The 21,332-nt window shown below is 39.9% G+C and overlaps 3 protein-coding genes across 4 annotated transcripts in view; 2 read left to right on the forward strand and 1 right to left on the reverse strand.

Annotated features, from left to right (window-relative positions):
- LOC144637917 (peptidylprolyl isomerase domain and WD repeat-containing protein 1-like) overlaps window positions 1–1,344 on the forward strand; it is a 30,620-nt gene extending 29,276 nt beyond the window's left edge. Inside the window, exon 19 of the mRNA XM_078497006.1 lies at window positions 186–1,344. Within this exon, the coding sequence (XP_078353132.1) occupies window positions 186–329 (144 nt within the window). The 3' untranslated portion in view covers window positions 330–1,344. The remainder of the gene's footprint in view (window positions 1–185) is intronic.
- Window positions 1,290–20,488, reverse strand: LOC144637916 (dynein axonemal intermediate chain 4-like). Of its 2 annotated transcripts, none has more exons than XM_078497005.1 (24): window positions 20,318–20,488; window positions 19,433–19,622; window positions 18,244–18,308; window positions 17,747–17,795; window positions 17,430–17,613; window positions 16,868–16,929; window positions 16,599–16,718; window positions 15,782–15,889; window positions 15,327–15,396; window positions 14,579–14,713; window positions 13,705–13,835; window positions 13,435–13,537; window positions 12,887–13,041; window positions 12,010–12,096; window positions 11,166–11,243; window positions 10,979–11,052; window positions 10,179–10,333; window positions 9,597–9,726; window positions 8,599–8,686; window positions 7,794–7,922; window positions 7,073–7,170; window positions 6,876–6,951; window positions 6,372–6,455; window positions 1,290–1,880 (listed from the first exon to the last, which is right to left on the reverse strand). In XM_078497005.1, exons 1-24 carry the CDS (start codon window positions 20,350–20,352, stop codon window positions 1,800–1,802), a joined length of 2,487 nt encoding a protein of 828 aa, XP_078353131.1. In that variant the 5' UTR covers window positions 20,353–20,488; the 3' UTR covers window positions 1,290–1,799. The 2 variants fall into 2 exon arrangements, with proteins under 2 accessions (XP_078353131.1, XP_078353130.1); XM_078497004.1 differs by having other exon boundaries at window positions 14,579–14,716.
- Window positions 2,904–5,152, forward strand: LOC144637920 (alpha-(1,3)-fucosyltransferase 7-like). The gene has a single exon (XM_078497008.1). The coding sequence runs from the start codon at window positions 3,694–3,696 to the stop codon at window positions 4,891–4,893; it is 1,200 nt and encodes a 399-aa protein (XP_078353134.1). The 5' UTR covers window positions 2,904–3,693; the 3' UTR covers window positions 4,894–5,152.
- Window positions 20,489–21,332: the final 844 nt, after the last annotated feature.

Raw genomic sequence — 21,332 nt, forward strand, 5'->3', positions numbered from 1 at the left:
AACAGTTTGGACCAAGAATCTGCGAAATCCTCGTGACATAGCGGGGAGATTCGTGTACAGAAGATTTTACGGCCATCTCCTACTGGGAAAAACGAGATTTTTCTTTTTTCTTCCGAGTTATTTGTGTCAATGACTGGACAATAATATCCAAGTTTCTAATCAAGTTTTGTCTTTTTTAATGACAGCCGTGGTTAGATAACAAACACACTGTATTTGGCCGTGTTTCTAAAGGAATGGATGTTGCAGACGCCATAAGCAAAGTGAAGACGAATCCAAAAGATGATAAGCCGTACGAAGAGATCAAGATTATAAATGTGTCACTGAAATGACGAACCGTAGTTGTGCCGACGGAAAACGAACGTAACAAGAATTTTACTTCCGTCTCTTCGCTCCATGGAGAACAAAGGCCGTTAAGAATTCCTCTTTGACCATCTAACCCCGTAGAGGAAGAAAGCAAGAAAAGCTGGACGTTATAAAATAACTGTTAAAAACTTGTACAGTCTGGGAACAACTTCTGTCTTCCATTGAAATCTTGACGTAGCATTAAATTTTCGCCAGAGGTTGCTACCTAAGGACAATAGCACGTGGCACGTTGCTAAGTAACGTGACGTGTTCCGGATGACGACAACCCCACGTGACAATCTTCGGATTGCACGTGCTGTTTCTGATTGGACAAGATAGAATCGGCAATTCTTCGTGCTTCTTAACGAGGATTTGTCGACGAGCGGAAGGAGTTCGCTAGTTCTTCAAGAGAATAATACAATATGGAGTGGGCAAAGGAACGAGATGAAATTAACACCTGAAGCCGCATGATATATAGTGGACGCGAGGCAGCAAAGAAGTCGTGTTCCAAGCACTATAGGGCCTAGCCATTTCAGCCGCAACTGGTTGAAGTTGATACAGTTAATAACTGCTACGCCATTTTCTATTGGGTACAAGCGTTTATGGCTGGTTAAGTTGGTTGCGTTTTTCATACTCTGTTGATAAAAACCGATTTTCCCTCATTTAGTTGAAAAGGATGGTCGAATATTGACCATCCCTTTCAATCACAAATGGTTGAAAAAGTGTTCCATTGGGAAATTCAATAAAAAAACAAACAAACAAACAAACAAAAAACCTAAGTTTTATACGGGCTTAAAAAGTTGATCAACAAAACCAAGCGAAACCCTTTTTTTGTCCCACTAGAACATGAAAAAATCTCACCAGCCTAAAGCATGCTAAAACGGTTGCTATCAATAGAACACCAATTTATAATTACTTTTCTTTGTAAATACATGATAACACTAACAGACAAAGTCGTTTCTTTTATTAAAAAAAGTCTCTTCTTTTAGGATACATTTTTTTTATAAAATAAATAAATTATACATTCTGGCTTTTGTACAAACGCGATTTTTTCTCTGTGAAATGGGAAACGTTTCTCTTGATTACAATAATAAATGAAGACTTCGTCTTCAAACAACTCGTGCAAAAAGCTCTGGGAGAAATAAAGATTACTCAGATTGTAATTGTTCAATTATAAAACCAATAATACTAACTGGCTATTCGACCCTCAACACCGAGTATACACTAAAATCCTTACCAATCTTAACTCTTTTAACTACGAACGCTGTAAAATTTACTCCCATCATTTGCTCGACGGTTTGTTTCTTTTTACAATACAAATAAACAATTCGTACCTAACCCATTTTGTGAACAACGTATCGACTTTTGAATACCGTGCCGAATTGGGTAGTTAATCTACCAACGGCTTTGCCCGACTTGGGTGGAAGTATGACTTTCTAACGCAATGTTGTCTTTGCTCATTCGGCGTCCGATTTCTTTTTCCCTGGCGATCCTGCGTTGTTATCGACCGACCTGATTAACTTGGTCAAAATCTGCGCCTGTAGAAAGAATAATTAATAAACAATTTAAAGCTAGAGCGGTTATAAGCCAATCAAGTGATCTCAGCACATAACCCCTAATTCAGCAAGACCTTGCCTGGCTACAAGTCAAATTACGTTTCGATTTTAATTGTAGCTTATTTAATTCTCGACGAGCAATCGCCAAGCTTTCTCGCCTCACTACCAACAATTTCATTAACTGCGCTTTTTAAATCTTTCTTCTGGCTCAATGTAACCCGGCCCCAACACGGTTAGGGACCGTTCATTTTTTTATGAGAAAGGGGGGGGGGGGGCTGGTGGGATTTGAGGGGGGGGGGCATGCCAAAATATATGGCTTCAAAGGGGGGGCCAGGTAAAAAAGTATGGCCAGTAAGGGGGGTCACTGAAAATAATTATACTTTTAAGTGCTGCAATGAGGGCTTTTAAAATAGCTAAAAATCTTGTCAGAATGCCCAAAATAACGTTCCGGAGGTTCTGAAAATTCAAATTTTCCCAGGGGAGCATGCCCCCGGACCCCCCTACTTTGTTATGAACTCAACCCAACATCATCCACGAAATACAATCCACGCAATGTCAACTTTATGGGGGAACGTAGTTTGTCTATTATAATGACTGAACAACTGATACATTCTTTAGTCATTAATGATCATTAGGCTTGATAATTTTAATTTCACTTGATTATTTTTGTTTTTTTTTGGGGGGGGGGGGCGGGGGGTCATCGAAAAAAATGGATTTCGAGGGGGGGGGCAGGTAAAAATTTCCGATGAAGAAGGGGGGGTCATTATATATAATAGTGACTATCTATCAAATCCCACCAGCCCCCCTCCCCCTACCCCATAAAAAATGAACGGTCCCTTATGGTAACCTATGGTCAACGCTTTTAGTCATCTACCCTCCCCTCCCCCCCAACTCTGAAAATTTTACGAACTTTCGATCGAAACACACATCTTCAAAAACCTTATTTTGCGGGCCTTTAATTTCGCGATCTTCGCGATTCTCAGAAATTGGCGAAATTAAAGACCCGCGAATCGTATTTGTTAACGTTTTTGACATATTTTTAATGTTTTTAACGTACTTTTGGTCAAATCGCGAAATAAAACCCCGCAAAATATCGCGAAATAAGTTATCAAATGCCAGAACTTTTTCTTTCTTACTGCTTTGTGATATTTTTAAACGCACCAAAATAACTATGACGATTTGCCGTTTGTATACTTTTCTAATGCTGATAAACGTTTTTTTTTCTATCTCTCCGGCCTTCAGTAACAAGTGAACCTATTTAAAATTCGGCACGCATAATTTTTTCAAAAAGACAATGCTTAAAATCCATTAAAACGACACCATAAATAAAAAGGTATTTTGTGAAAGCCAGTTTCCATGGTAATATTGATATAATTTGAAAACAATTAGACAAAAATAATAATACAGTGTAACACCAATAAAAACGTAATAAAAAGACTGCAAAACAATTCCTATTTACTGCTACGTTTTAATTAACATAAAACAGCGTTTAGAAAATGGCTTGTTTTGATATTAAACAACTTTATACGAAGTCAAATTGTCTGTTACCAGAAATCAGGGGCAAGTGGAAAAGAAGGCTAAGGGAAACCAAGACAATTTTATGTGCACCAAGACAAACTCACAAAGTAAAACAATACAAAGAAAGAAAGTTTTTTTCACTAGAGTTTTTGAGGTTTCCATTTTGAAGGTGTACGTTTCTAGGAGACCAAACGCTACTCGGAACAATGCAATTGCCGTGAACTTGTCTTTTGAACTATTAATGTTTCTAAACGATTCGCCTTGAGGCGAAACGCAAATGGCGAGGAATCAGAAAAGAAAGTTAGCAATTTTCATCATTTTCTTGGGAAGTTCTATCATTATTCTACAGTATTGGCTTCTTCAAAACAAACTTCCGGTAAAAAGTTCGTCACGTCACGCAATGGCTACGAATTTGGTGTTGAACAACGAGCCGCGAAAACTTAACAACAATAAGGACGACTTGAAGCTCGTTTTGTTTTATACGCCTTTATTTGGAAGAACACCGTGGACTGGTCTCGCAAATGACTACAATTTTACGCACTGGAACCACATTCCATGCGGCGTACAAGCGTGTAGAGTTTCGTACAACAAGCGCGATCTTACGCGAAGCGATGCAGTGATCTTCCACGGAAGAGATTTACCGAGTGTTGTACACATGAAACACATTATGAAGCAGAAAAATCCCAAACAAAGATGGGTTTATTTTATACACGAAAGCCCCAAATTCACTTATTACGAGCCCTGGCTTTACAATGGGTTCTTTAACTGGACGATGTCCTATCGGAGAGATTCGGATTTCTTCGTGCCTTACCGAACTTACACCCGACTGACACCGGAAGAGATTGCACACGAGGAGGCGCAAAATAGAAACTTTGCCGAAGGAAAAGACAGATTGTTGGTTTGGATGGTTAGTAACTGCAAAGGACTTAGAGAAGACTATGTTAGAAAATTGATGAAATACATCAAGGTGGATGTATTTGGATCGTGTTCAAAGCGTTTTAATCAAACAGAAACTTGTCCGAAATCATCCGCGGCTTGCGAAAGCAAGTTAAAACGCTACAAATTCATCTTCGCACTAGAAAACTCTTACTGTACGGATTATATAACAGAAAAATACTGGTATAAGCCGTTTGAATACGATAATGTACCGATTGTTTTAGGAGGCGCTAACTACGACGAGAAAATGGCTATACCGGGATCTTTTATAAACGTTTTGGATTTTCCGTCCGTTGAATCTCTCGCGAGTTATCTAATTTACCTAGACAAAAATGATACAGCTTACAACGAGTATTTTTCATGGCGAAGACGCTTCAAACCCGTGCTGCCCGAGTCATGGACTTGCCAAATGTGCGCAGCGCTTCACAATGATTCTTTACCGTCGAAAGTTTATAACAATATCGATGAGTACTGGGGAGAGAGGAGCAATTGTAGAGGAAACGAGAAAAGAATTCAAGAATTTGTTGAACAGCTTGACTAAATGGTTGTAAAATGAGATGGTAAACTGCGGTTTAATTTTCTACTTAGCCTTTTTAGCCGCAAGTGCATTCTAAGACAAGCGTGGAGCGTGGCTGACTTCGCACGGAGCGTGCCTTGCCGCGCGTAGTGCGTGTCTCGCCGCGCGTGGACTGAAGCCCGCGAAACCACCTGTGTCACACATCTTCTCTTTCATTCTAACATTTTCCTCGCATTATTGTAAATCCAAGTTTAGCCATCAATAGGGTCTCGTTGTGATAATAATAGTCCGGCGGCAGCCCTGTTGTGCGATGATACAAGCACCAAACTTGCAGGATTCAAGCACGCATACTAATCAATTCTGATATAGTGCCAACGCCAATTTCCTATTTAAGCTAGTAAACAGCAATGAAATTTTTAGCCGAGAGGCCCCCCTGCCCTTCCCCACAAAGTATTTCTTCTGTACTTTTATAACCTTTACTTTATTTTTTCATAAATACAGATATGAATGCTTTTATTAGCACATTTTATTTTTACCATCTGTTTGATACCAATAATTTAATAGGAAATTATTGCATGGGAAAAGATTTTTCGTTCCCGGCCCCTGCTCCCTGCGTCTTTCGTTTTGCGCTACGCCGCCCGCGACGATGAACCGCGCTAACAGAAGAAAATAGGAAAATATAGGGTGTGAACAGTCACATTTTCATTATCACTCACTTGTATCACTACCGGCATAATAGTATTCTATAAACCAGGACAAACAAATATTCACGAATTCATTGATTTTAACCCTATCCAGACGGGAGGGGGGAAAGGCGCGCTTTGCGCTCTGATTCAACCAACACTACCAATGCGAGAAAATTATTGAAATTTGGTGGACTGACCACCATGCCGGTTTTACAGCATTTTCTTTTTCTTGAAAATTTTTAATGATTTTTCTCCTCGTTTTTAATATTTTAGATGTGATTTTTGGGCGGTTTTATGACGTTTTGGAAAATCGACAGGGCGGACAGATGGCGGTTTACGTTTCACGTCATGTGACGTCATCTCCCCGGACAACAAAAGAATTTGAAACTATATCCCTGATGCCGAAGTACGGAGGAAAGATCAAAAAAGCCCGGTCTGAAAGGGTTTGGGACGCGCACTAAAAAATTTCTGTTGTGACCACTTGTGCCAAGGCATCAAAAAGTGCACAATTCAACTAAAATTCGAGCTAAGCCGCCGGACTATAATATTCTAGAATTCACAATAGAATTTTTCTATAAATACTGAATAAATTATGCCGACAAACCGTCGCTATGAAATGTAGTTTTCAAACAATCTGGGATATGACGATGATTTCAAGATCTGATCAAGACATCTAAGGGATAATCCACCCCCCCCCCCTCTCTCTCTCTCTCTCTCTTCCTCCCTCCCCTTTTTGTCCGCAGACAAATATTTTGTTCTCTCCCCCCCCCCCCTCCAAATCCCCACTCCCCTCTCATTAAAAGAACTTTTTCATACCTGATTATCACTTTGCGCGGTAAGACCTCTCAACTGATACACTGTAACCTGGCCTTCTGAGTCACCCACTAATATGGTCTGGATCTAAAATACAATAGAAAACATATCACAAAAATGAATGTGAGAGTACGTTATTTGCAATGGCACTCTTGGTTCATTTGAACGAACGAACAAAAGAGTCGTGATCGAACGAAAGAACCAAAAAAAAATAAACGAACGAACCAGCGAGTGAGCGAGGGAGCGAGCAAAGGAACGAACGCACGCACGCACGCACGCACGCACGAACGAACGAACGAACGAACGTCAAGGTAACCGTTACGTAAAACTAACTGGGAAATAGTTCGCGAGAATGTAAATTTCGGGTTTTGTATAATTTTTTTTAAATGTTGTTAAATGTTGTTGTAGTTTTTATTTTTGTTGGTTGTGTGATTAGATATCTATCTTTTTCCGAGAAAATGGTGTCCTACTACAGTATGTGGAGGTTTATTTTGATGGAAGAATTACCTGCGAGTGGACAGCAAAGCGAACAGCTGATAACTTTAGTTCTTGTACAGGCACATGTGATATGATAGGATCCAACCTGACAGATAAACAAACAAACACTGTAAGGTCCATTGCCATAGCAACGGGACGCGGGTTTTGTTAGTTCCCATGACCGCGCGTAACTCAAACTCGAATTGAACTGAGTACTAGTTTCTTACGTGTTAAGGCTTAGATCCCAGATCTCCACGGCCTTGTCGTTAACACAAGCAAAGAGAGTAGCTGAAGACGGCGACCAAGAAATATCATTTACAGATTTCTGAAACAAAAAAACGTATAAATAAAGCAAGAGCACAATGGAAAGAAAAATAGGAAAGGGCTGATATGTTTAAGTTCATTCTTCTAAATCTTTCCACTGCAATTTACTGTCTCTTGTCTGGCAAAAACGTAGAAGGAAGAGAGCAGATGGTCGCGCGTGGTGTTCGCGCGTGAAGCACTAATCCAACCACACGCATTAACACTCTTCCCAGATCCCTTTATGAAGGCCATGTGTAGCCTGAGCTCACACAAAAATACGGACTGTTTGTCGTAAAATATTTCCCAAGTGGGATCAACATCTCACTTAACCTAACAATGCAAATACATTCTTAGAGCAGTTTTCAATTGAGTGTCCTAAAACCAAAAGCAAAGCAATTAACTGTAACGACACAGACAACGACACATACAATCCAGTGAACCAATCAAAACTCGAATCAAATAAATGTATCCCGCACGAAGCGCGGGAAAACGTGCGCGAGCGAGTCACGATTGATTTTCGTTTAAGTTCTGATTGGCTGAGAAAGTGGCGCGAGATTTTTAAACCAATCACTAAGCGTAGCAATACAAAACCAAAGCAAACGCAATACCTAAGTGAAAACCGCTATAAACAGACAGAGTACTTACAGTGGAGGAAAAGAATGTCATAACAGGCTGTGGTTTCTCCTGATGCCAAAGTCGAATGCTCCAGTCAGCACTGCAGCTTAGAAAGGCGTCAGACAAGAATGGAGACCATTGCAACCGGTACACGGGACCCTGAGTGAAAAAAAAAAATAATAAAACAAGATAAACTCTTAACACTGTATATACAATCGAACCTCTAATTTAAATGGGCTTTGCCACGGAATCTTACAAATTTCGAACAGGCAAAATACATATTTGTGTCGTAGGAAATCTAAATGCTATATCAGAGCACTGAAACTCAGTGATAACAAGTGTCTTTGGCTGCGGATGGCTCGGATGGAAACGGATTGCAACTTGAATAAGTAAGGATTACTTTTTCAAGTTGTTTCCACGCGTCTTCAAAAAAAAAATCGATATTTTAGCCGTAACTTGATTTCTTTTCGCAAATTAAGGTCACATCTTCCTTTAGATTTTCAAATTTTCAAATCACCAATTTCAGAACTGTTTAGATCAGAAATCTGCGAAATCCCCGTGATATAGCTCCTTAAACACTGTAGATACAATCGAACCTCGAGATTAAACTTAAAAAAAGTGACTTCAAGACAGAAGATTGCATTTTTTTTAAATTTCCCAAAATTCGGATCTTAGATCGCCTAAAAGAAACGCTTCCCATATTGACAGATGTCGCTATCCTGACAAGCGAACACCTCAATACGTGTACGAAAAAGCACACAAAATGCACCGACCTTTTTAAATTTGCAGTGAAACTAACACAGTGACAAAATCGCACACAAAACATCTTACTTACAGTGTGCCCATGATAACTTTCTAGATACTGTTCATTATAAGAGCAGGAACACTTGTGAATATGACCTTCTTCTGTGCCAGCAAGATACCTGTAATAGGAATAAAACGCACAAGTTAACATGAAGCACAAGTTTGTGCTCGCGCGCGACCGCTGAGCTTCCTCGCGTGTTCAAAACATCCTCAGAGAAAAGAGAGAATCTGGTGCGAGTCAACATGCATGACGGAGACTTTTCACGTGCAGACAATACGAGCGCTACACGATAGGTATACTTTTAATGTTCAGGGAATTGTCTGCGTGTAATAATGAAAAGATTTAAAAATGAATGTGTCCCCTCAGGTACTGGTCCTTTGCAAGTGTTTTCGATTGGAAATCACCACAAATAGATCACATGCTTTCATGCAGAATCGAGAATTCGCTTGGTACGTCAAATCAGTATTCGCCCAGAAGTGACTTACTTCCTTCACCATCAGTACAACCCACTACCGCAATCCTCATAAACCTTCACAGGAGTGAAATCCCAGGGGAGATACTCGGATTTCAAGTGACGGGGATGATCGAAGGATTTTTGGGGGCTTGAATTTTTTTTTTCCAAGAATTTTGGGGGAAAAAAAATTTAAAAAAAAAGGGGAAAAAAAAATTAAAAAAAAAAAAAGGGTTTTTTTTTTTTTTTTTTTATTTTTTTTTTTAAAAACCCCCCTCTCAAAAAATTTAAGGGTTAAAAACCCGGAGATTTTTTGGGGAGGGGTTAATTTTTGGTCAGGGATATTTTGAAGGGTTTTGTTGGAAGCCCAAGAGATTTTTGGGGGTTTTGATTTTTGCCTTCATTCGATCATCCCCGTCACTTGAAATCCCACGTACCCCCTCCCCCGGCAGGGGGGGGGGGGGAGTTAAATCACTTGCCTGGGTGTATTTTAGCGCTCCCTAAACCTCCGAGAAAATGTAAAGAAATGGGACAAAGGGTGTAATTGTAAAAGTTGGGTGAACACCGATCTACTTACATGTTGGAGTCGTTTGGATGAACATCAAAACAGAATCCAGCAGCAAAGCGTGATATCAGAGCATCACTCTTTTTTCCTCCGCCATCTTTGGATTCTTTAGCTACATTAACACGCTTCAGCTTCATCAAGTCTAAAAAGAAAACGAAGAAACAAAAAAATATCAAGAAATGTCTCTAATTATGTCTATAACTCTGTGCATTGGAAGACTATACTCCCCAACAGGGCTAGGGTCGGAAGAAAAATTCTGTTTTTATCGCCAATCTGATTGGCTGGATTCCATTACTCGACAATAATAACATAATTTACACCGCAGAGAAGAGACACTCTGGGAAAATAATAATAACCTTTATTTAATCACGATCTGTTTTAAAGCAAATACATGCTTGTAATAAACTAAAATAAACGAAAAAATAAACGACACTACATTTTAAAAGATTAAGATTTAAAATGGGCCAATCACAATCCAGAAAGCCTGTGTTTTTTGTTTTTACAGTATTTGAATGCCCACCTAAGAATAGGAATGATGCCATGAACATAGGAGTGACGCTATATAAATAAAGTTATTGTTATTATTATTATTACCTGTACATTCAAATCCTTTTCTTATTGACCACTTGGTAACCCGGCCATCCGCTGAGATAGATATAAGGATTTCATCACGCTCTTCCCCAGACCCCTGCTCTCTGTCCACCCAGCGGACCTGCCACACTGGGGAAGAGTGTTTGCCTTGGCTCTCACTGCAAGGACAGCACAACAAACAAACGTGTTAGTACTGGAGAATTTGAGCAAACCGCAAAGGCGACGGGAATTTAAAGGACGGAAGGTTTTGTTTTAAACTAGAACGAGAGTTGGCAAGAGTTGACGAGAGTTAACGAGCGTTGGCGAGAGCTGGCGAGGGCTCGTGACGGTTGACGAAAGTTGACTAGAGTTCACGAAGGTTGCTGAGGGTTGACAAGAGGTTGACGAAAGTTGACGAGGTTTAACGAGAGTTGACGAAAGTCGACGAGGGCTAACGAGAGTTGAAGAGTTTTAACGAGAGTTGATGAGAGTCGACGAGGGTTAACGAGAAATGACGAGTTTTAACGAGAGTTTATGAGAGTCGACGAGGGTTAACGAGAATTGACGAGGTTTAACGAGAGTTGACGAGAGTCGACGAGGTTTAACGAGAGTCGACGAGGTTTAACGAGAGTTGATAAGAGTCGACGAGGTTTAACGAGAGTTGACGAGAATCGACGAGGGTTAACGAGAGTTGAAGAGGATTAATGAGAGTTGACGAGGGTTGAAGAGAGCTGACGAGGGTTGAGAAAAATTTCAATTCCTTTTGTGTTATTCTATTATTTGTCGAAAGTAGCGATGTGACTGCTTCACGTATAAGTACTTACAAGCTGTCAAGTGCGGGTGTGTCACTTCTGCTCCGTACATTGTAGATTGCAATCGTACCATCATACATGCCGACCTTGAAAAAAAAAATAAAACAATGTCGAGATCAATAATCGGCCATATTTAATGCTGCTAAACTTTTACAAGAAAGCAGTGCGTAAAGATGGAAGACTAAAATACAAAACTTACAGCTAAAAGGTTAGGATGTGCAGCTGAGAAGTCCACTGCAGTTACTCCACTATCGAGATGAAAGAAACGCTCAGGAAACTGGGGAGAAAAACAAATAATTCGTATTTATTATCAATGTTTATCAAATATTCGCCAATACTATAAAATACGGTATGTGTTTAAGCTTTGCTATAGTCGTATTTTATTTTGGAAGCTCAAAAGACGGTGCCTATTCAATTGAATACAGAGAACGTATTAGAGACAAGACGCTCATTTCCTTTCTGATATAAACAACTGAATGCGTAAAAAGAAAGAAAGATCTCTTGTTTGAAAAATTTGAGTCCTCGCATGAAAATAATTGTTGAGAAACTTTGAAAATCAGTCTTACTTTTGAAATGTGGGAATGTTGCGAGCAGTGAAAAGCCATGAATGACGATCATTCTTTCTGAAAAGAAACAGTTGTGTTGTGTTGTCAACGGTATGAAAATCTTTCCCTATATTTGACTTGAAAAGGACAATGCCGAGGCCGTGTATTCGCGATCTAATTGTAATTTAGAAATGTTGTGTTTTTTGGCGGAGGAAGGAAAACCGGAGAACCCGTAGAAAAACCCTCAGGGCAAGGACGAGAACCAACAACAAACTCTACCCACATATGACGCCGGGTCCGGGAATTGAACCCGGGCCACATTGGTGGGAGGCGAGCCCTCTCATCACTGCGCCAATCCAGCTTCCCGCATGTTAAAAAAAACATAGGTTTTGTGTCCCGCTCGTTTGCTCACCCTAGAAATATCACGAGCAACAATGTGCCCTCGTGTCCACGGCCTTAATTCCTTCTAAGTTTAGATTCACTTCTTTAAATAATTACCTCAGGGTTTTTAATTGACCAACAGCAGGCCAAGCCTCCTTTCTGTTCTGAAAACACGAACTCTCCGTAACCCACAGCAAGGATATCCTGTTGAAAATAGAATGATCAACAATAAATCTCTCCTTATCAATATGATATCTATACATTGTCAAACACACAGGTGACTTTATGATGTTTTTATTTCACGTGTTGCGTTTATGGCGTTCATAAAACTCCGCTAGAAACTTGCTCTAGCCAATCATGGAGTTTCACCCAATCAAACCCAATCGCTAGCGTTTCATCCAATCACAGGGACTTTGTTATCCTTTCAACCAATCAAATGTAAGACAAAATTGACCAATCATGATTTGGCTCAAGCCACTTTCCCGCCCTTGTCACTGGTTACACGCTCTGTCCTTTAAGGCTGGTTGTCACTAGCGACGGAGCTGGAGTTGTAATCCAAGTCGTAAGAGCGCTCACGACCAAGTAAAAATCGAAAATCGGAGTCGTAACGTGAGACGTAAGCTCGAAGAAATCGGAGTCAAAAGAATCAGAACGTTTCCATTTTCTTCCGATTCCGCTTTTGACTCCGTCGTTTATAATCCACTGAAGACTAGATTGTCGGAGCGGCGAGAAGAAGTGGAAGAAAACACCAATCACAATGCTAGTTCTCACGCCCTCCGAGTACTACCTTTCTGCTTGCGACTCCGACCAATCTTATTTTCACTTGTTCATAACCGATGGAGTCATAAGCGGAATCAGAACTCTGTTTACGACTCTGTCGGTTTGATTTTCACTAGATCGTAACACTCTGCGATTCTCATTACAAATCCTACTCAGCCTTTAGAGTTCTAAATTCTTTGTGGGTGTAGTGATAGGTTTCTTAATCCATACTCACAGGATTAAGTTTGTTCCAAGCCAGACAGCTGACATTACGTCCTTTTGTCAGATTACATGAATAGCTCCATAACTTGTGCAGGTTTGGACCAAGTTGCGCCAAAGTAGCTGCGGCAGAACTCGCCTCTTCGCCTTCTAATTTCTCTGCATCGATATCTGATCAAAATTTAAAACAATGGACATATTTAGTGAGTTTGACAAGAAAACGGCGTTTTTCTACTTTTGAGAAACCTTTTGTTTGAGGGTAGCCTGTGTTGCAGACGAACTTAACCTGGACTATACCGAGGTTTTGTGACATGTCCGGCTGTGACGCAGGCTTGTTTTAGGGTTTTCTTTAGTAAATTTAAAGAAAATTTTATTCAATGCAAAAATGACATTTTTAGGTAGCCCATTCTAGTCCCCAGAGCCCCCTTACCCGGCTGGGCCTGGGGAACAAGGAACAACAACACGTGTTTCTCGTGCACAGGCCCTGCCGGCTTAGAGGCACAAGCGGCTTTGGAGACGAGAATGTTGGTAGCCTAGCCGTTCACAGCGCATCACGTGATTTACCTGGTACTATGTCCAGTCCTCTGTATCTAGCCTGTCTTTGTTGATAAATATTAAGTGCTATGGCTCTCTCCATTATGAACAGGTCCTTTTGCATGCTTTCGGACTAAATCAAGAAAAAAAACTTCAATTAATAAACCAGTCAGTCGGGAAAATAACCACCAAGCTTGTACGCTCAGAATTCAGTCGTCCTCTTGGAGCATGTGAAATTAGCTGCCTGGTAGCCAGCTCTTTACTTCAGCCCTGAAAATTTAGTCTCTGGCCTAGTGGTACCTGAAGTATTCTCTCAGCCAAAATTGCAGCCAGATCCTCCATTTCTTTCTCAGTAGCTCCATCTTCAGGTCTCTCGGGGCCTTCTTCTTCAATTGAACTGCTCTTAAATGTGAACATACTTGCTCGACTCCCTAAGAGAAAGAAAAAAAAACAATTATTACAGTTAATCCGTCAGTAGCCTGCGTAGCAGGCGCCATAGTTTTGAGCGCACGTATGGGAAACGTGAAAGGCGCGTGGGGGCCACGCGAGGAAAAAATCGAAGAGGCGCCGTCTCCTCGATTTTTTTGTCCCACGGCCTTCTCGCAATCGCGCACTCTTTTAAACGAGCTAAAAAAACGTATACAGACGCCTGCTACGCAGGCTAATCCGTCAAAAAATTTCAAATCATCCCATGTTCAGTAAAGAGGTCTGAATGTAAGCTTAGTTTAAGGAAAAAACTTTTGGATGCAGAGGACCACGCAACGAAGAATAAATCTACTTGGCTTGCTAGTACCAGACGTAACTCTAAGTGTTAATAAACCAGATTGATTGCAAGGGCTGGTTTTACGGCGGAAAGGAAATTTTTATTGGCCAATATTTCAACTAGCAGAGCTACAGGTAGTTTTCTTTAGGGCCAGTAGAACAATTTAAGGAAAACAACGGCTCAAAAATTTGAATTGCAGCGAATTGTAATTGAATAGTTGGCTTAGTGTTGGCACACCCTAGCCACATCAAAATTGGCCCAATCTCATTCCCAGATCTCTTGTGGCTTCGTCCACAAGAGATCTGGGAACTAGATTAAAATTTGCCTAAGTACTCCTCCCCTCCCCCCTCGTACCCAATTCCAACCCCTTTCTGCCAGGCAACAGTTTCCTCTACTCTACCTGCAGTTTACCTGTGATATTGCTAGATGCTGCACTTCCTGGTCTGACTGAGCCAACGCTGTCATTATCATCATGACTGCTTCTCTCGCCACTGACTGGACGACTGAGACTCTCCAGATGATCATGGTCTCCTTCATCTTTCTCACCTGCTGTTAAAAATAGTCAGAGTTGTCTTAAACCTTCTACAGCGGCCTTCTACGGTTTCTATACATTACAACTGCGCGTGCTAAGGTTACCCTCTGAATTTTGAAGTAACATGTGCAGCACTCAGGCAATCCCTGACAAGAACCTAAAAGGAGATCAAACTTTTGAATAGGTAACAGACGTGGTGTACAGTTAACAATATTTCAGTATTGGGGGATGTATTCTTGATACGTAGCTTTTCAAATTCGCTGGTAGAAAACTGAAAGTAGAAAAAAATTTATGTGTAATACACTTTCTTTTTCCTGCATTGATCGCTTGTGCCATGTCCCACCACATCAGTGCATACGCTCAAGTTGAGGATATTCATCAGCATTCACCCATGGGCAAATAGTAGACGCTAAGTTAACCAATCCAAGTGCGCGCTTTATTTAAGCTGTACTATACAGTTTATTTGTGGTTTGACACTTACATGTACTGTTTTTTCGATGTTACTTTTACAAGACATTTCAGCCAGTGCTTAAGCCTTCATCAGTTAAAATATTGAAGCTGTTACACATGCATCTTAATTAGTTGACATCTTTAGTTAATAGTTGAACAATCTTACTGTATACCTACCTTCTTGATTGTTTTCTTGAGAGTTATAGGTGTCGTACATGTCCCAAGTTGTAGCCACACAACCAACCTCCTGTAACATTCCATGGATTGATTTTAATAACATCGACAACAAAAAATAACTAAAAAAAGTGAACACATGTGCCAAAAGCGAGATTCAAACACAAGGCAGAGAGACAAATTCTACTTCACTAAAAACACTGTAAGGTATAACTGTGGAATCCTGATTTCTCAAGCCCTCAATTTTTGAAACCTCCCGATAACTCACACCAAAAGTCGTTTCCCCTCAACCTCATTCCCACGGTCTCTCTCTCCCCTTCTCTCACTCTGGGGAGGCGGGGAGAGAGAGACCCTGGGAACACTTACCGACTGATTTCTCGAACTTCATAAGTTTTTAAGCCAATTTTCATTTCCCGTAGAGGTTTGAAAAATTGGAATTTAAATGTAATTATACTCACATGTAGCTCAACTTTGCTAGACTGTATTTCTTTACTTTTTTGGCCATTGTTGAAAGTTTGCATCCCTCTTTCCACATAGCTGTCATTCCCAACACGATTCTTTAAAAGCTACAGTGGAGTAATTAATTAGTTAAACTAAGTACCAGTAAATAATACTATAACAGTAACTTTTTGGGAACAGGGAACAAAAGGAAAATAGAACTGGGACACAGAAAAAAAAAGCATTTTTAGGGAAAAGGGAACACCAAAATTGAAGAAATACTTTTAGGGAACACGGGTACACAATAAGGACAATTTTGTTGGGAACAAGGGAATATAGACCCCCCTGGGAGGTCATCGGTACTGAGAAAGCTTATGGTTAGGTGGGTGCCAAGTGAGCTAAGGTGGGTATGGCTAAGAAAGTGGTTGGTAGGGTAGATGGGCTAGTTCTGAAAAAAGGTGAGGATAGAGTGGGTAAGGCACTGAGAGAGGTGATGGTACGGTGAGTGGGGTCTGAGTATGCTGACGGTAGTGTGGCCTCTCTCCTCCGCAGAGGCCTTATTCGTATTTCATACGGGCTGGGTAATGGGGAGAGGTGAAAAGTAAGGATTTTTCGTGTTTTTCGCCTTCCCCCACTGAAGGAGCCTCTGCGGAGGAGAGAGCTGTGTGGCCATGTACTAAGAAAGGTGATGGTATGGTAGGTGGGTACTGAAGAAACTGAACTGCTGATGTGTGGGTGGGTCCTCTGGTAGGAGAGTGGGTGGTGTATTGAGTGAGATGATGGCTGAATGGGTGGGTGGGTTTATTCCATCATTGTGCAATTAGATGCATACAGTACCTCCTCATATCTTTGGTTCTTTTCCTTTACACTCTCTGCAATGTCATTGTCCTCTGCAACACAAGTGCCTGGAAAATCCAGCATCCAAATGGTTTCTGTTTCCGTGAGTGTGAGGTGAACCTGGTAAACAACAAATCCAACGGATGTATAATCAACCACAGGTACAACCAGTATATTATTGGCCCATTCCATTCCCCTATGACATCTAATAATATAGACTCCTACAAGAGATCTAGGTGCCCTTTATTGAAATACTCAAATACAGTTACCATTTTATCCAGATCCGCTTCTGTGAGTTCCTCGCGAACAAAAGTGGGACGTGTTTGAATGTCTACAGAAGAGAATAAAAATAAAAGAATGTTAGGAATATGTTGCAATTTTGGTAAGCCTCCTCCGGCCCTGAACAAGGTGTATAATTTCAAGCTCCTCTGTCCTAAACAGGGCCTGAACCTGTCCTAGAAAGAGTATGGCTGCAAGACTGTCATCGAGTATTTACATTTTTTTACATTTTTTCGTTTTCGCTTCAATAAAAATGATTATTTTATTTGGTGGGATCGGTGTTCGCATTTCAATACGTCGAGCATCATGTACGGGACGCAATCACAACAGAGCGTAAATGGTTGTTGATGTTGTCCTTTGTCCTAAATGGGGTCTTAAAATAGGGGGTGTTGTCCTACACAGGGTATGTATTTTAAGTTTTTATTATCCTAAACAGGGTCAGGGTTTCAAACCCCCAGTGGCACCCCTAAAGCTCAGGTCAAGTACCTCCCCTGGGCAGTGAGCAAATTACAGATTTTGAGTTTAAAAATCTTCTTTTATATGACTGCATACCTCCAAGTGATGTTGCAAATTTGTCATGGTAGCCAGAGCTCGGTTCAGCAAGATCTTCGCTGACAGATTCAGGAGATGATCGGCCAGACACAGAACCGAACACTGACCGGGAGAAGCCGCCATACATACTGGCACTGCTTGCAGCATAGAAGGACTGGCCAGTCATTTCCGAGGCTACAGAGGGCTGTTGGAAAAAGAAAGCAAAAGAAAAAAGTTAGCGAACATCAGAGGAAAATACTGTGACAAAATAGATATAAGATCTCTACCTGAGAAACTGAGATCTAAAATATGTTTAAAAATACAGTAGAACACTTTACCGTAGCGATGGACTCTCCTCCAGTAAAGAATGTATTGCTTTGATTTCTCCTGTAACAGACAAAAATCAAAAAATCAAAAAATGAAATATGCACCATGCCACTAACATTACCTGAGCTAAGTTACCTCATATAAGAGTCAATATTCATTTGTTAAATCTTGGGCAGAATTCATGTTCAGGTGCCTTATTCCAGCCTTTTGCCTGTATTCCAGGCAGAGAAGTTGTGAGACAAAAACCTGGACAAAAGATATTTTTCTTTACTTATACATGAAACACCTGTTCAGTAAATGGCCAGTGTTCAATGACACCAAAAATTACCCAGATTCCAAAAAAATATTAACAGAAATATTATCTAGGTCAGTGTGAATCCCTGTAATAACTTTGTTTTTGCATCTACAAAACTATCTTTTTGAGTCTAATTTTGTTCATAGGTGTAAAGTTGCCTAATTGTAATAAAAAGTTAAAATTTTGTTAAAAAAAATAAAATGAATAACTCACTTGACAGTGGGATCAACTTGAAGAAGACTTTTAGGAGTAACATCTTGCCCCATGTCATCAAAAACCTGAAAAAAATAAAAAAATATTATTGAAACTGGTTATTATACAAATTATAAATTATGTATAAATTTCTAATTTTATGTGTGTGTGCACTTTTAATTAAGAATAATTCACAATTAAAAGTACACACACACACTTATATAATACCGGTAAGTGGGAAAACAGCTCCTAGTACCATTAGCACGCAATCCATGCAGACCTGTGTTACCCATACAGTGGACTAGTACAAGCTTATGACAATAATAATTTTTATTATTATGCAATACACATTTTACTTATCTGATATTGTTACAAGTGTGTCCGCATTCATGGATTTAGAAAGGGAATTAAAACAAATTACCGATAAATAAGAAAGAGAAATGCAGTTGGGCCAAACAACCCCCTTATTAACTCTGGTGTTATTTCAAATTAATCCTCCATCCATTAATGATCCTATGCCTACTGCTACTATGTACATAACTGTATAACTTGAAGTACATGTGACAGACCCTCTTAGCTTTATTTTTTTCTATTTTTTTTATTTTTATTTTTATTTTTTAAACTTTTTTTTAAAAAAAAAGTAGGTCTAAAATACAGGCAGCTAAAAGCTGATGTGGACCTACATTAAATTCTAAATAACAATTTAAAATGCCCAGCTAATTAAAAAAAGGTATCTTAAAACCGAGCAGTCCATTCAAGTATTAGTAAAGCGATTTTATAAAGATTTGTGTTTGGCCATGTGCGGTTAGCGGCTATTTGGGTCATCACGGAACGCTTCTCCTTCCCTTAAATAGGGTGTCATTTTTTGGTTTTGGGCCTTTAAAAGGATATCATTTTTTGCTTTCTTTATCCTTAAATAGGGTCAGGGTTTAAGAACCTTGGCGGCACACCCCTATCCGGGATTAATGGGAGTACCCCCCCCCCCTCCCAGGGTGAAGATCCTACTATAAAGATACCCTACCTGCACTGGAGGTTTCGTCTGTGCTTTTTCACCTCTGCTTGATTCAATTGCCACACATATCAATTTTTGCTTTCTTTATCCTTAAATAGGGTCAGGGTTTCAGAACCTTCACGGCACACCCCTATCTGGAATTTATGGGAGTACACACCCCCCTCCCAGGGTGAAGATCCTACTATATAGATACCCTACCTGCACTGGAGGTTTTGTCTGTGCTTTTTCACCTCTGCTTGATTCAATTGCCACACTTTTGCGACTTGATGAGTTAAAGAGATTAGTTCTGGAGCCTCCACCAATTGTTCTTATACTTCTGCTTCCAAAGCTGTGGCTGCTCTTGCGACTTGCATTCATGTTTATACTTGCAGCTCCCACTCCAGGTTTCCTGAAAATAAAAATTACAGCTTGCTCTAAATTTTGACACTACAGTGGAGCACCGCTACTGAACTCAAACTGTGAAGGGAAACTAGCCTACACTATGGGCTGATAGCATCGCTCCATGGATTTACACTTTTGCATCACATGATCAATTTTAACCAATCAGAATCAAAATTTAGTGGTGAACTTTAATTGGCTCTAAGACATGCTCTTAGTAAGGCCATCTGCGATTAGCCAATCAAAGCACACTTAGATTTGATCTGTATTTATATGCCATATGATATTGCCAATTGTAAAGTGATTAATACATGTAAATGTTCAAAAAACACTAAAATTCATAATCAAAATAATGTAGGTAAATGGAACTTTATACAAGTTCACTGGCAAACGACTATAAAACCATCCAGAGAGTTATATCTTAACTGAATCATCATCATTTAGCTAGCTAAATGTACAACTGAATTTTGAAAAAAAAAACCGTTTCTGCAACTAACGACCTGAATGTTCCTTGCATCAAGCTTTACTTTGCAAACTTCCTGAGTGCAGACCTTACCTAATTTTCTGTTCAACATTGCTCTTTCATATTCTTACATAAAACCAAATAATTCCACCAAGATCGATGAAATATAACGCCTACTAGTGACTACTAGTGTCAGCTAACTAGTGTCGACATCACATCAAAACAAAGAATTGAAGACTTACATGGAGGGTTTCTTTCTCGCTTCGCTCCTGTTCATTGCTGCAGCACAAGTGAATCTAACAAAGGAACGCCTTTAGTTTTCTTCAGCGGTGTTTATTGGAAAGTTAGAGTCTAAATTTTCTTATTATTTACTAGCCTCCTTGTACATTTCCCTTGTAAACGTTGCTAAGGTTCTTGGCGGGAAAAGACTGGAAATGAACTTTTGACAACTTGCAATGAGCATGCTCACATTTCAAAACCGCGTTCACATTGTATCGTGTTGACAAAAATACGGAAAGGAAGAAAAATAAGGGAAAAATAAGGAAGAATGTCAGTTAAAGATTGCAGTTTTTTGGAACGATTGTGATACAGAACACATCAAAAAGCTTAGGAACGTACCTACACGCTATGGCTTTTCGACTGAAAGAAGTTCTTCCCACATTGGTAAGCTATAAAATCTCGCGAAAGTGTAAAATGTTTGTAGCAGTGACATGTCAACCTGTCTGATCATGATTTATTCTGTTTATTTTGTTTCTTTGCTTTACGAGACAGTCAAATTAAGCTTAAATTTCCTAGGAATTCGAACAAATAAGTGACCATTAAATATCTAGAAAGCTTTTAATTGCTCCGTTCTATTCCATATAACCGCTCTTCATTGAATATATGAACAAATACATGTACATGCTTAAAGGGGCCATACAGATTTTAATTTGTCCCATACTCTCAATGTCTTTCATAACCTGCGATCAGGCGTTCTTTTTTCTTTTTCGAACGGGAGAGGGAAAAAAGAACGCCTGATACATTTATTTATCCGGCCGCCAACCGCCTCCAAATTTAAATAAACTAAGGTGTCGTCGAACTGTCAAACCACTCTTTGTAGTTGGCCGCAAATTTGAGACTCGGATTTCCACAAGGCGTGAAAAACGTCTGCAGAATAATTGTACAGCCTGTATTAAAACTTCGCCATGCTGAAATAAAAATGCTTTTAGCGTGAGCAGGGTGAGATGGCGCTCGCGAACATATATTTATCAGTTGTAG

The sequence above is a fragment of the Oculina patagonica genome, chromosome 14 (assembly GCF_052425735.1).
Source record: "Oculina patagonica isolate OP01 chromosome 14, crgOcupat, whole genome shotgun sequence".
Classification (NCBI taxonomy): domain Eukaryota; kingdom Metazoa; phylum Cnidaria; class Anthozoa; order Scleractinia; family Oculinidae; genus Oculina; species Oculina patagonica.